Here is a 15550-nt window from a genome sequence, read left to right as displayed (position 1 = left end):
ACTAGAGCCAACTACTTCGACGAATGATCTGTTTGCTAATGTACAACCTTTTCTTCTGCATATATATACAAGCATATACTGTTGAATTTGATATCTCTTTCGAGCCTGTCGGTGGATTAACATAAGGTCTTGGTTGGTTGCAGATATGGGATGAGGATTTCGTGGACGCCTTGCTTACTGGTAGCCCCTTTCTCTGAAAGGATGAAGAACTCCAAGTTCAGATTTCCATACATATGACTATGGACTTGCTTCTTTCTATTTCTCGTTCGAATTGGGACAATCCTGTTATTTCTGACATTAGAATGACCTGGTTTTGTATTTGGAGATGAAATACATGTTTGGTGTTGGACCTCTTTTTGTTTCTTGCAAGAAGATTGTTGAAAAAGGATATTTTGCAGCTCGGTGTGAATTGCAAGAGTTCAGTTTGATCATGAGTGCCATTCTAATTTTACTTTGCTATTAGATGTTGTTTAGTGCAGCTGGAGTAGTTCTATAGCTATGTCGTGGTTATACTATGCCGTGTTGTATCAAAGCACGTGTTTGGCAACTCATCTTTTATAGGTATTGTGGCTACGAACAACTAATGCATTTGGCAAATTTTGTGGGGCAATTTATGCGATTATCTAAATGACGGTTGGCTAAAATTGGGGATTGTTTATCAGTGTGGATGTGCTTATGTTGATCGAGATTATAAATGCTTTATCTTACATATGAATGTTGTACAATAATTTTTATGCAAAACAGGTTTCAATATAAACAGGGTTAACCCTGTTCCCGAATCGGAAAAACAGGGTGGGTCGGGAACAGGGTCCAATGCAAACAGGGTAGGGTACATGGTCCAAAAAAAGAGAATCGATTATAACAAAGTCGGGTACAAGGTCTAGGTCTAGACCCTACCCACCCTGGACCCGATCACCCCTAGCTGGTCTTTGGGATAGAGAGAGAGCAAAGAGAGTAAAGGGCGAGCCAAAGGGAGAGAGTGAGACTGAGAGAGCGTTTTGCCGTCGCTTGAAGTGCGCTTGTTGCTCGCCATCCGAACCAGGTAGGCTTCTCTAAGCCTTGTGTTTCTTTTCGAGGTCTCGAGCCGAAGCTCACGGCCGACCAACTTGCGCGAGCTTCGGCCCCATTGGTCTTCTATGAATGCTTTTCAATGTCTTAGTATATGTTGATAGACGTCTAGGTTTGTGTCGAGTCCATATCAAGCCGAAAATCCTTTGGTTCATTTGTGTGTGCTAACCGATTGATGAAATACCTGAAAGAGATTTGAGTTTGTGAGTATATTGTGGCTGAAGATACTTACTGTGTTCACATCTGTTCGAGTGTAATATATGTCCCTTAGTGGATAGTGAGTGTTGCCTGTGCATATTATGTTGATCTTTACTCGAATCCGAGCGTCGAGTGAGCTCGTATGCCCCTTTTAGTTGCTGCACACCCAATGTTTGACAAAATGTCTTAAGGAGAACCGAGAAGCAACCTACATTCAAACTCGGTCTAATTTGCGCTTGTTCATATATATGTTGGACCATGCCTGTCTTTTATGTTTTCATCGCGATTTCATGCTTTTTTATTTGTGAAGTAATCATGTGTGTTTGAGCCGGGATGTTTGCATCCAAAAATGGTTTAGCGGCCGTCGAAGTTAGATGGCCGGCGTTGATTTGCGCCGATCAGGGTGGTTTGGTGTTAGAAGGGATGCTAAGTGCTTCGGTTATTGTTACTGTTCGAATTAGTTTTGGTAAAGAAACAAACATTGGTGAGGAATGTCGCGAGGAAGGAGAAGACAGCCTTCGGGAGGGTTGAAGGCGTGCAGGGGGGCAAGCACGAAGGAGAAGAAGACCAAAAGAAAGAAAAAAAAAGAAAAAAAAAACAAGAGAAAAGAAAATTATGGAAAAAGTGAAAAAGTAAAAAAAAAAATATTGAAAAAAAGGAAAAGCTGGTATCAAGAAGGAGGAATCGTAGGAGGGGGAATGCGCAGTGAGAAAAGACAAATGAAAGGAATTTTTGTTTTAATTTTTTTATTTAAATCGAAAATGATTTAAAAAATTTCCAAAAGTGTTGGATCCGAGTTTGGGTTGGGTCCACGGGCCAGATTGGGTTTACTCGGTCCGAACCCATTTTCTTGAAGTATAATAATATTAAATATTAAAAATACATTAAAAACTCAAAAATCTTCAAAAACAAAAAAAAATCAAAAATCAAAAAGTTTCGAAAAAAATAATTCCAAAAGTCTCCTAAAATTCAAAAACTCAGAAAGCATTAAAAAATTCGACCTTTTTCTTAATTTAAAAAAATTATAAAATTATAAAAAAATTAATTTTTTATTTTAAAATTTTAAATGAATTAAATTTTTTTTTTTTTTTCGAAAATCTAAAAATTGTAGGGTTTGGTTGGGAATTGTCATGTCTTGCCTTCTTAGTGTAATTAGACCTTTATTTGCTTGCACTTTGATTATGTCACGAGTTTAATTTACATGTTTAAGTACATTTATGGTTGCTAAGTTGTATGCACTAATTTTACTGCAATTAGGAGCTTGGTTGCTATTTATCACCTTAATGATTGCGTGCCCACATTATCACCTCACATGTTAGTGAATAAGTATAAAATCAATCCAAACTACTTGCCAAAAATCATTTTGTTAAAATGAACAAGATTAGGTACCGAAAGGGCACTAATTAGTTAATTAGTGTAATTAAGTCCCCGACCCTAGATTCTCTGGTTGCGTAGGAAGTGAGGCACACTCCCATGCCTCACTTGGTTTCTAGTCGACCCCAATAGGCTAGTGGCGACTCCTTTTGCACAAAATTCATAGAAAATATTCAAATGTCACACAGGGTATGGGCTTGGGAGAGCCCGTGTCTAATCATGGGCTTTAGGCCCGTCCCTTAGGCAATACCCCTAAACCTGTTCCCTCCCCCCGAGAGTAGGTCGTGACATTAATTCAGCGAAAAACTTGACTTGCGCTGTGTAGTTTCAGACCCTAGAAAGGGATAGTGGTAAAGAGTGGGGATGCAGCATTGTTTCTTCTTTATTTATTTATTGAAAAAAAAAATTGCATTCATTTGTCATAATCAAACATGAGAGGAATATAAAAAGCTTTCAAGCAAAATAAATCCCAAAAGATCTACAAAACAAAACACATAAACTAAAAGAGTATAACCTATAACTATAAGCACGCACCAAAGGATGCGCCATTGTTAAATAAGCAGGGAGCTGGTGCTCATTCGGGAGTATGGCTAGTGACACTCCAACCATTGTGTTAAGTTATTTATATAGATATCTATCTAGTGTTTTTCAACCTTTCACTATACATCATATTTTATATTGAAAAATATAATTTGGTGAGATTTCTTTTCATAATTCATTTGTTTTTTTGCTTAACTATATATAGACCATGATGTTTTTTTATTTTTTGGATAGGCACACTAAAAATTCTAAAACTTATCTTGAAAGTGCAATGGAATCCTAAAACTTTCAAAAGTGTATCAAATCTTAAAACTTATTAAATTTGTACAATGGAATCCCTTCATTACCTCCGTCGGATTTGGCTAATTAACAAACTATTGCGGCTCTGACCACCTTCTTCAAATATCCACCTAGATTTCCTTGTTATCTCAAACTCTAATTCAATACAACTTTTGTCAAACTCATAATAAGAACCCCTTAAATTCAACAGTTTTGTTGAGAACATGCAGCAAAAGCCTAATACCTTCATCCGGGGCGAGTACCAAGAGGAAACTCATGTTCGAGTCTATCAACATATCTAGTTAAACCCACTTTCACCAAAATACTTAAGCCAATGAGCTATAGATTAAGTTAGATATATTAATTCCTCCACACCACACCAATCATCCAATATGAAAATTCTCTAACACAACTCACATATACATCTTAACAATCATTTTGCAAGGAGAGGAATTCCTTAACATTTTTCTTTTTTGACAATGTCATCTCCAATCTCAAGGAGATTAATTAGTAATAGCATGCACACTAAAAAATCGGCTAGACCGGCATCTATAAGCTCATTGAGTATGTCTATAGCAAATAAACTCAAAGCATATGGTCAGAATGTATAGAGGATTCAAGATCAATGCCAAGACCCGGGACAATTGAGGATAGGCTCAAGGCCCCATTGCCCATGCTTGATGCCCTAGCACTCGGGCCCGGCTCTACAAAGGCCGAGTGTAGGACCCCTGATACCCATGCCTATATCTCTGGCACTTAGTCCTAAGTCCAAAAAGGCCATGTTCGAGTCTTTGGCACTCTGGTTCATATCTCCCACGCTTGAGCCTAGGTTCACTGAGGTAGAGGCCCGAGACCTCGATGCCCATGCTTGGGTCTCCAACACTCGCATCCGAGTCTATTGAGGCCAAGCCCAAGTTCACAAAGGCCTAACCCGGGTTCATCAAGGTATTCACAACCCCTTTACCCATGCCTAAATACCCCACACCCAAGGCTAAAGCCCAGGACAACAAGGCCCATGCTCCAATCCATCAAGGCCGACCTAGGACCGAGTGCTAGTGCTTGGGTCTCCAGTACTTGAGCTCAAAATCCCTATGCCCAAGCTTAGATTCATCAAGGTTGAGGCCCAAGATCGATGCATGTGCCTAGGTCCAAGGCGAGGCCTGAGTCCCCGATACTCGAGCCCATGATCGCTAGGACTTGGGCTTGGCCTCAATAGACTTGAGCTTAGCCTTAACAACCTCGAGCATGGGTGCTTAGGCATTGGCCTTGATCAACCCTAGCTTAGTTGTGTGGGATCCGGGCACAAATATAGGGGCCTCGAGTCTGTCTTCTGTGGACTCGAGGTGGGGCTTTGGGAAGTTATGCACAAGCATCAAGTCCTGAACTTTGGCTTATGTGGACACAAGACCCGTGCTTGTGCTTGTGCTTGTGCTCTTGCTCAGGACCAATGCCCATGCCCTGTTCCCTGGCACTTGGATCAAGGTCCATCAAGGGTGGACTCAAAATACCAATGCTCATACTTGATTCCGGACCAATGCCCATGCCTTGTTCCCTGGCACCTGGATCAAGGTCCATCAAGGGTGGACTCAAAATACCAATGCTCATACTTGATTCCTTGATTTACTTATGCACAAATCACTAGAATCTAAATATTTGTTATTTATATTTAGGAAAATCAAATCAATTTTTTTCAAATGACCAAAAATATTTTTCAATTATTTTTTTATTTTAATTAAATATCGGAAAATATTATTATTTTCTTGAAAAATAATTTTTTAAAAACATTTTCTAATTGTTGAACATTTTCTCTTAAATAAACGAGTCCTTATAGCTCTAATCATCCAGGAAATAGCAATAGTGATCTTGTGAGAGCTTAATGTGTGTCGTGTCTTAATAATATATAATCGGGTCTGGGGCCAACATCTTAGTGTTAAATTAACCCCCTTTTCGTATGGATACACTGAGCCACTTTATTTTTTCGATGTAATGCCCCTATAGAAAGTTTCTTGTACCTTGTGATTGGATTTTTTTCTTTTTTAATTTCTTTTCCCTCTCTCATTCACCCCGTTTCTTAGGGCACAGACCTAATATTGTTTCAAAAAGCATCAGTGAGCCCTTGTTCTTTTCAACTTAGTTCATGGATATATCCAAATTTAGACCTAAGCAGGTCTTTAAACTGCTCCACCCTGAACAGGCCATCCCAGGGTGTCTTCCCCCCACAAGCCATTTACAGGCAAATGAAAGGAAGAAACGCAGGATAAAGGTCCCACTGGGCTCTCCGGCCACAACGTCTCTGACGCTGGGATCCCGCCTGGAGGGAGGTCACTGCCTTCTCCTAGCATGTTAGGCTGATAAACCCCCAATGAAAGGTTCCAGGAAGGTGGTAACCTCCCGGGGTGGCCGGCGAAGTTTGATCATAAGGGTTGCCACTAATTATGCTTTTAGTAATATTTATTCACGAAATATACACAATCACGTAATATGCCTCGTTAAAAACACACTATAGAATTTTTGTAATGCTGGGTTCTTTTCATTTATTTAACAATAATTATTTCATTGTTTTTGTGATATTTACATGTAAAAGATGAGCTATAATTGTCTAATGATGAATTTTTTTCATTGATCCTCTAATATCATTTATTGATCCAATGGAGGGTGTCGTATTGTATAAGTATTTAAATGATCCTCTAGCATCATATATCGATGATATGTGCATTATCATGTCATGGAAACCTTTTGCAGTAATCGTTTTCCTTGGTAAGCTATTTGTATTAATGAGTAAGTTATCATTAATTTGCTAATCTTCATGTTATAGGCAATCATGAATTAGAAGTTTTAACCATATTTTCATGCAGATAGTTCAAAATATAATCTATATACACAGATAAAAATTATTTTAAAAAAAATTAGTACCAAAATCATAGAGTATAACTTTCATCTAATTATATATAGATATTGCAAAAAAAAAAACCTTCATGCGCGTGCGCATGCGTGCGCACACATATATGTATGTATATTGTGTCTGTGACGTCAAAATACACCGTATGTACACACGCATGCATGAGGATTCGTCAAAATACACCGTATGTACACACGCATTAATGAGGATTCGATATGAAGCACTAGATATTCACTAAAATGCGCGCATTATATTACTGTCCATCAAATTATTCATTAATAAAGTAAACTAACTCGTCCTAATAAAAACCTGCTCAAGTTACATGGATCAAACGGCAAAAACTGCTTTCTTCAACGCAAGATCAGTTAAATAAAGAGAGAATTATTCCCACGTATTCATTGCACTACAGTCCACAACCAGAGTTTGATGCTGACGAGCTTCATTTGGGCAAAACCGAGCGCGTTGCTTAGGCACCAGATCATTTTATGGCTATGACGATCTAATGACGAAAGGTAAAGAAACATTTATGTTAACAAGTGTAAGCACTTTCTACTGCATCATTGTACTCATGATCCAGAAGCCCTTAAAATCCTTCATGGGTGAATCGCACGAGTTAATGAAATACATGCTGCAACTGCTGACTCGGAAAGTTTACACCCAACTCTGCCCTTCAAACCGCTAGTGCAGGTGGTGCTGGAACAGAGATGCCATCTCAATCTGCCAGGCACATAAATATATTAAAAACTGGCAAAATAAGGACAACAGTTCACAAAGCAGGTAAACAAATAAATTCGAAAGGGCAAAGGCAGAGACTAAGATTTATGTTGCTGAACTCATAGGATCATCCATAGGAAAAACTAAGTTAACATATAAGTCCATAGAGGGTGGCCAGCACAGTGGTGAGGGTCATTCAGCCTCCTTATGTCTCAGAGAAAAGCAGGATCGGGTGACCCTCACCCAAGACCGATAACGGAGGCACGGCCCTTGCATGACAAGGGGGCAAACTACCCAACTCTAGCAGGCGATGACGCAGATGCATCGTGTGTGTATATAAATAAACCCAGTGTACAGGAATGGGAACAGCAAAAGATTAACCAGTGAAAAATACATGGAGCTATTAATAGTTTGTTTAAATTAGGCTATGGTTACCTTTCCTCATAGTTCCTTTTTACAGACAGGCAGATCATACTGAACGTTATTTGCTGATGCACAAGACAATTCCCTAACAGTCCATAGGAAGGTGGTCGCACAAAAAAAACCCATGATATGATGGTTTTTCTCAAGCTTCCCAGAACTAGGAGCACATCATTACATCATGATCAAACACCAGTCCACAAGATTTCTCATACAACGTTGTGGCCAATGGCAAGAAGAGAACACATTCAAAGATGACGGCCACAATCTGTGCAGATTAAGTAAATTGTCTGTCAAACTAAGAGATATGACATCTCCCTAAACTTGCGAAAAGATTGAAGATAGAGCCCTAATGACAGTGAAGTTAGAAATTTCAGGCAAAATGTCGCCGGGGACACCTTCTTCGAGGACAAGTTCAATTAGAATGTTCAAGGAATCTTCAACCCTGTGGAGGCTGCAGCAAATCAGGATCTTACTGAAAGTATAATTGGACTTTCTGGATAGAGATGTTCAGGGGGCTTTGCTTAGCCATATCTCCCTATAAAGTCAGTCTAGGGGCAGTGTGAGTTTTATGTTCAAGGAGATCTCTATGGGTACTAGCATGTACTTAATTGAATGGAGAACTCTACTTCCTAATATTAAGAAACTCTGTCTAGCATTCATTCAGGCACACTGAGAGTTGGTACAAAAGACCAGAGGTATTAAGCTTAAACTTTGTTTGAGGGAGCCGATGAAAATGCCAACCTGCCTTTGCAGGATATGCTATATGCAGTACCAGCACGATTAAATACTCCTTTACAGTTTCTGATGAACTCACTTTATCATGTTCAAAGACAAAACCAGCCAAACTGAAGGATCATGGGATGAAGAGGACAGTTTACACTTTATTCTTTTTCCATGTATTAACAATTGGGGGAAAACCAATGTACAGTAAATAATAGGAGCAAGAGAAGCAAAGTCAGAACGGAAAAGAGAGTAGAAAGCAACACTTCATGCAAACAAACATGGCCGCTCAACTGAGAGAATAATTAACAACAAATTACAGCAGTTAAAGCAGCCTCAGATCCCTTGTTCCCAGATTTTCCACCAGCTCGGTTCAAAGCCTGCAGATTGCAGGAAAAGTTGTTTATAGGTGAATCTAATGCTGAAGAACACAATATCTCAAGCACAAAACCCAAAATCCATCAAATTCCCAGAATGATTGATCACCTGATCCATGTCATCACAGGTCAAGACCCCAAAGATGCACGGAACACCTACAAATTCATCCAGAAGATTATATTGTTTCTGAAAAGCTAACATCTAACTGGAAAATCAGCAATTAAATGAGAATAGGAGCAATGAATATCGTCAACTACAGGTGCTTTGGCCAAACTTTTGTGACCACTCAAGAATATCAGATCAATTCAAAGATTTCCAAAGTGTGTACCCATACAGACAGTTTTATAAAAATTAGAAGATTGGTCCTGCATAGATGAGGTTCCTCTACCCACCATGAAGTTGCTTTGACCTCCAGTTTGATGCAAGCGCCCTTACTAACATCGTCATGAAACAGTCAAAATAACAGACACTACTAATCGCTTTTGTAACGGCAATTGAGAACATAATGTGTAGCAACATTTTATGGGGAAGAAACACATGCATATTGCAAAAGGAAGCCACTTTTACATGGCGAAGGAAAAAACTAGCAGAACGTAAGTATCCAATCCGCAGTATTTTATAAATTATGTGCTGTATGTTTAAAAAGAACAAGCTGTGACAACTTAAGGTGGTCGAAACCATATTGGCCATTTTCCAGATAAGTGATCTCCCTCCCTTTGTTATCGTCACCATATCTACTTGGGGTCATTTTACTAGCCATCATGACAAATGTAACAAGTTGATCAAACGCTTATAAAGGAATTATATCCTGCTCTATTATTTGAATCGTTATGATGGTCTGCATATAATAAACAAATTCATGAGTTCATGTATTTTGTGACACTAAAACTTGAAAGCAGCCCTGCAAGTAAAAGAAAGAAAGGATGTATCAACCTGAATTAAGACCAGCAGAAAGCACCCCAGAGGCTGCCGAATTAGCAACAGCATCATAGTGTGAAGTGTCGCCCCTTACCTATTGACATTTTAAGACTATGAATTAGCCTTAAACAGCAAGTTATCCACATGCTAAACATGATGAAAGGACCAGGGCCAGGAGGAATCCATTGGCATAATTTCCTATGACCAAAAGGAAGGGAAAACATACCACAGCCCCAATGCACAAGATTGCATGATATTTTTCAGACTTCCCTAGCTTTTCAGCAACAATGCCTATTTCAAAACTGCCAGGAACCCATACAACCTGATGACAATGGAAAATTATTATCTTTACAAACTCCACAAACGGGAAACATGTAAAGTCCCAGAGCTGTAGGCATGAGGATTGTAGGAGCTACGGAGTTTTACTCACGTCTATGTCCTCTTCTCGTACTGAATATTTTCTGAAAGTGGTCAGGGCACCCTCCAGTAGGGGCTTTGTCACAATCTCATTGAACCGTGCTACAACCTTTGCAATGAAGTAATGAGAAGAAACTATGAACATGCACTTCAAGTTGAAATAACCAAATCATCAAAAAAAGATATGGTAGATTCACCAATCGGTTGATTCTTGTCATGCTAACTTGGATGAAGAATAATTAAATCAGAACATACAAAGTGAAAGCAAAAGGAAAACGAAAAAAAAATCATTTTTTCATACAAGAAAGACTATTAAAACTTGAATAATCTTATCATGACATTACAAAGGCTATTCAAAACCCCAGGTGTAATACCTCTCAGTAATGATAAAATCCACACTGAAAGACAAATTTAAAAGTCCAATCTCGTGTGATTTATATCATATCAACTAAGGGAAATATCCTGAAATAGCTACACTAATGTAAACATCAAGCAATTGCAATCTACCAGACAAATTAATACAACAATAAGCACCAGGTAGCAACTTATATCACATGCTCCATTAGTCTGCATCACGTACATTTCATATGGCAAATACCACTGAATATGTGCTTTAAAGAGAACCCGTGAGCATCTACATAGCAAGCCACATGACAACGGTAAACAAGCAAAGTTTCGGCATAACAGTGAACAAGCTTATGTGATCGACCAAACTTGTCAAAACCTTCAGGATATTTTGAAATTGCCAATGAAACACCAAAGGGAAAAGGACGCTGACTAGATGATGTACTTATCTTCCACCTACCAACAACAAAGGTACATTCATTAGATGAGCGCACAGAACAGTCCTTTCAATTTTTTTTCATCTAATATACGACCCTCCAATGCAAATTCGTTCAAATTCATCCATTCCACGAATGACCTTCAGATAAATTGGTTTTTTCATGAGAACATTCAGTGATGAATCTCAATAGTCCCTCGGATCAAATCGACACGGCGAAAATACACGCCGAATGAATATAAACAAATCGAAAGAAGAAGTAAAAAAGAAAATTAGCAAAACTGACCACGCCAAAGCGAAGGCCCTCAGTTCTGGTGAGAGATCCCTCCACGTGCCGAACCGCAGCCGTCCGCAGCGACGAAGAAGACCTCCCCTTCTGTACCGGAAAGTAGGCAGGCGCCCCTAAACGAAAGGAGCAAGAGCAATTGAAGCAAGCGACCCAAAGAAGAGAAAGAGTAAATAAAGGATCCTGAAGGTGCAAAGCGGCGACGAAACCGGACCTTGCAGGGAAGAGGAGAAGGAGACGGCGGCTGGTTTCGGACGCTCGCAAGGGAAGCGAAAATGAGGCTGGCGAGTGAGCGGAGATGGAGATGGAGATGGAGATGGGGACGAGGACGACGGAGGGAAGTGCCGAGGAACTGAGCAAGGGTCGAGGGAGAGGGTGAATGCCGCCATTCCGGAGGTGGTTGTTGTCTGCGCGTTGCTCGGAGAAATTGACGAAGTGGATCGGCCGGCGGGGTCGTGCGTGGGTTATATTAGTTGACATTCAGGGTTTGGGCTTTTCTTTTCTGTTTTTCTTAATTCGGCTTCTCTAGGACAAGAATTTGGGTTTTTTATTGGAAAATTAAAAATGTCGCGGAGCTTATTAATTTTATATTTGTCTCCAAATTCTTAACCGATCAGGTGGTCTTATTCTTGAATAATCACAGGTCAATTTCAAAAAAATATACTTTAACAAAATTTCAAATAAAAGCTCTAACTACCATTTCTATCTCAAATAAATGTTTGGATATTATTTCAAAAAAATACCTAAAGTATCATGATTTTCTCAAACAAGGACCTGAAGTTAACCTTAAGGACTTGCAATACCTATATCAGTCTCAAATAAAAGCCTAAACTCACTAAATATGAAGGGCAATTTTGCCTTTAAAAATTTTAAATTTTTCCTTTCTTTCTTTTCTTTTTTTACTTAAAGACAAAAGGAATTAAAAATTAAAAAAAAAAAAAAGACAAAAACAAAAAACGACGATGACAATGACGGCAACCATGACCATGGCAACGATAATGACAACCACGACGGCGACTATGACAACAAAAACAACAACAACACGCAACAGCGATGGCCGACGATAAAGCAGCTTCATTTTTTTAAAGTTTTGTTTTTAAAAAATTAATCTAATTAAATCTTAATTTAACTTACATTTTGACAAAAATATCATTGATTGATCGGAATATTTTGCCGATCCGCGAGGCTAAGCCCTTATTTGAAATAACCATAACAACTTTTACGCAATTCTCTAAGACTAATAATCTTTATTTGAAATAATATTTATTTCAAACATTTATCTAAGAAAACAAGTACACTCCGATTCTTATTTGAAATTTTCGCATACTCTTATGAGGATATTGATTTCAATATAAATTAAAAGGATTAGAATATTAATTTTTATTTGTACTTAATTTAAATCTTGCACGACAGAATTTTCTCTTGATATGAAAAATCCGAAATTTTTTAGATATATAAGTAAATAAATGACATGAATTTACATATAATTTATTCGTTTTTTTTTTTTTGGGGGGAGGTGGGTGGGGTTGGTTGGGGAAGCAAAAGGTTTTGCATCTGGAAAACATATAAGGGAAAATCTCAAATAAAGATCTGAAGTTGAGCTATTTTATCAAAAAAATGACCTAAAGTGGACACTATCTCAAATAAAGACTCAAAGTAGTTAACTTACTCTTAATTAAGGACCTGAATTTCTAATTTTATTCACAGCTAGAGGTACTTTTGTCCAAGAACATTGTTGTTTATTTTTTGTCCCTCTTTCTTCTTTTTCTTTCTTCATCTTTCTCACTCTCTACATCACCTCCATTATCAGCCCCCCATCGCTCTTTGTGTCATTTTGTTGTATGACCAAGATTGGGTTTTCTTTAACACGAGCCATTACAATGTAGTCTAACTCATTGAAAATTTTAAATTTCGCTCCTCAAAATAGTTTGTAGACAATTCCACGAAGCCGAAATGAGCTTTCAAAAATAAGTTCTTTTTATTCCAACATTTATTGCAAATTCTGATCTCAAAGCCATAATATGAATTTGTTTTTGCTAAGACTCAACTTCTTGTCCAACTCCCAAGCTATGCAACTAATCCCTTTGGCGACGTATTTCTCTCACCTCGAGAGTGCATCAAACTCCACTTATTCCGGACCTTCCACTAACCCAACAACTACAATTTTTTGTGCTGTTTTTGGTCCTGCTTGCCAACAACAAAATAGTGATATCCAAACATTGCCGATCATCTTGTTTAACTAACTTAAGCTACTATTCAATTAACACTTGGTGATCAACAATTTCACGCCAAAGAACAATTTTGTTGCAGCTGGCAACTATTTCAACCTCAACAAGAGTTTGCCTCATCAATTTCAAATTTGGGTTTGCCTCTCTTGCGTAAATTCAATCTTTCAAAGATCCTCCTTCCCCTTTGCAATGCCAATGGCTCCTTTCAATAATCCCTAGTCTGGAGACACCCACTCACGCTCTTGCCATTCTCATCGACACAACTCTTCTCCTCAATCGATACCCCATCTTGAGATTGATCATTAGTTGTATATGACATCATTAATTGTAGAAATTCTTGTACTTCGTTGCCCCATTACTGCCATTGACAATTCTTATTCGAGCTCTCGACCTCATCGATTGCTGCCCCTGATAGAAAATCCAACATCGTCGTTGTCAGATGGAGGTCAATCCGAGCTTTACGCTAAGCACAAGTGAGCCGAGATTTGATGCATCTTGAGAAACTGAGGATTTTAGCATCCGAGAAGGTGACCAGTAGCAAATAACTCCAATCCGACTTCTTGTCACTAGGACCAACTACGTGATGACATGAAGCTCACGAGGTCACTGGTGGGGGCCTTGATTATGTTGTTGAAGAAGGAGACAATGTAGAGCGAAGGAGGAGGTGTGAGGAAGATGAAGAAAGAAAAAAAATTAAAGAAAAAATGTTCTTGAACAAAACTACCCCAAACTATAAATAAGATTGAAATTTGGGTCCTTATTTAAGACAAAATTAGCCATTTTGAGTCCTTATTTGATACAGTGTCCACTTTGGGTTCTTTTTTGAAAAAATGAACCCACTTCAGGCCATTATTTGAGATTTTTCCAATATATAATAATAAAACCCTCGCTCTAACCTAAAGGCTATAATAATCTATAAAGTCCACTATGAATTGACGTGTTGGAGCAACTTCGGCTCACTTGGGGGTGCATGACAACTGACTATTTCTGTTCCAAAAACAATTTTTCTATTCTAGACACTGTTTCGGAATAGAAATCCGTTTGATAAACTTATTCCCTTTTTTTATTTCTTGAATATATTTCTAATTCATAAATAGGTTTGGAATAGAAATCGAAGTATAAATTTTCTACTTCTTTATTTCTGGTACGAAATGAGAAATGTCAACCGGTCCTTCATCCGCTTCCACCGACCACCGTTTGTTTGTCGCCGCCCGCCTACCGGCCCCTGCCGCCGTCGCCGCCGGTCGCCGCCAGCCGCCGATCGCCAGCCGTCGCCGCCGCTTCCGCCACAACCGTCGCCGTGCGTCACCGCTATCCGCCGGTCTATCGTCAGTCCGAAAGAAAGAAATTTTGTGTTGTTATCAAACGAATTTCTATTTTTAGAGTAGAAATTTTGTGTCGTTATCAAATGATTATTTTTGCTTATAAAATTTTCTAAAATAGAAATGAAAAATGTTATTTCTCGTTCCGGAAACTATTTCAACAAATGGTTGTCATGTGCGCTTTGAATGCCCATAAAAGATATGACGTGCGGCACAACTACACGTGCGGGATACCACACGCGTGGAGGTTGCCACGTGCCGTTGCTTGTCGTAGACTGAAATTAGGGCGTAGCTGCGAATTTGCGAAGTTCTTACTAGAAAGGCGATCCTTTTCTACCGAAAGAGATGATTGATCCAATCGGAAGAAAATGGATGATAAATCAGGTTCTGCTGATTCGAAACTTCGTGCCAGAGAAGCTATTCCTTCTTTTCATGCCTAATTTCATGGAGCAGTGAAATGATTTGCTACTGCAAAAAAAAAAAAAAAAAAATCCCGTCTGTCAAATCAATCTAGAAAATATATAATCCGGATTAGCTGATTTACGAACTTGAAAAAAAAAATGTTACGTTTTATTTATATAAATTTACTAAGAAAAAGGAAAGATAGAGTTGCCATAATTTTGTGTTGCTTGCCAAGGGAAGTTATTGTCGTTAAGACCTTCAAGCTTACAAGAATTTAAAATAATTTAAATTTCATTTATTTTGTAAAAAATAATTTTCTTAAATTTTGGTGCTTGAATTGCTTAGGAAAATAAGGAGATGGAAAATATCTTATTTGTCAACAAAAAATATTTTCCCACTGTAGCTTAAATTCAAAAAATATTTTTCTTTAAAAAATCGAAAATCATTTTCTAAAATATGATTGAATTTTGGTGCTTAGACTGACAACTTTGCCCTTTGGTACTAGAACCCCAATACTCATTCCCGACCCTTAGCAACAAGGTTGAGCCCTAGCCACGAATGCCCCCAGCAATCAGATTAATTTGGGCCTTGTCCAACGCCTCA

At 38.5% G+C, this 15550-nt stretch overlaps 1 protein-coding gene across 1 annotated transcript; it reads right to left on the bottom strand.

Annotated features, from left to right (window-relative positions):
• Nucleotides 1-6639: 6639 nt before the first annotated feature.
• LOC104449682 (6,7-dimethyl-8-ribityllumazine synthase, chloroplastic) lies at nucleotides 6640-11451 on the bottom strand. Its single transcript, XM_010063920.3, has 8 exons — nucleotides 11210-11451; nucleotides 10996-11111; nucleotides 9942-10037; nucleotides 9738-9833; nucleotides 9527-9605; nucleotides 8702-8748; nucleotides 8536-8595; nucleotides 6640-7075 (listed from the first exon to the last, which is right to left on the bottom strand). The coding sequence occupies exons 1-8, from the start codon at nucleotides 11382-11384 to the stop codon at nucleotides 7037-7039; spliced, it is 708 nt and encodes a 235-aa protein (XP_010062222.2). The 5' UTR covers nucleotides 11385-11451; the 3' UTR covers nucleotides 6640-7036.
• Between the last annotated feature and the right edge of the window lie 4099 nt (nucleotides 11452-15550).

Source organism: Eucalyptus grandis, chromosome 6 (genome assembly GCF_016545825.1).
Source record: "Eucalyptus grandis isolate ANBG69807.140 chromosome 6, ASM1654582v1, whole genome shotgun sequence".
Lineage (NCBI taxonomy): Eukaryota > Viridiplantae > Streptophyta > Magnoliopsida > Myrtales > Myrtaceae > Eucalyptus > Eucalyptus grandis.
This window is presented reverse-complemented; position numbering and strand designations above follow the sequence as displayed.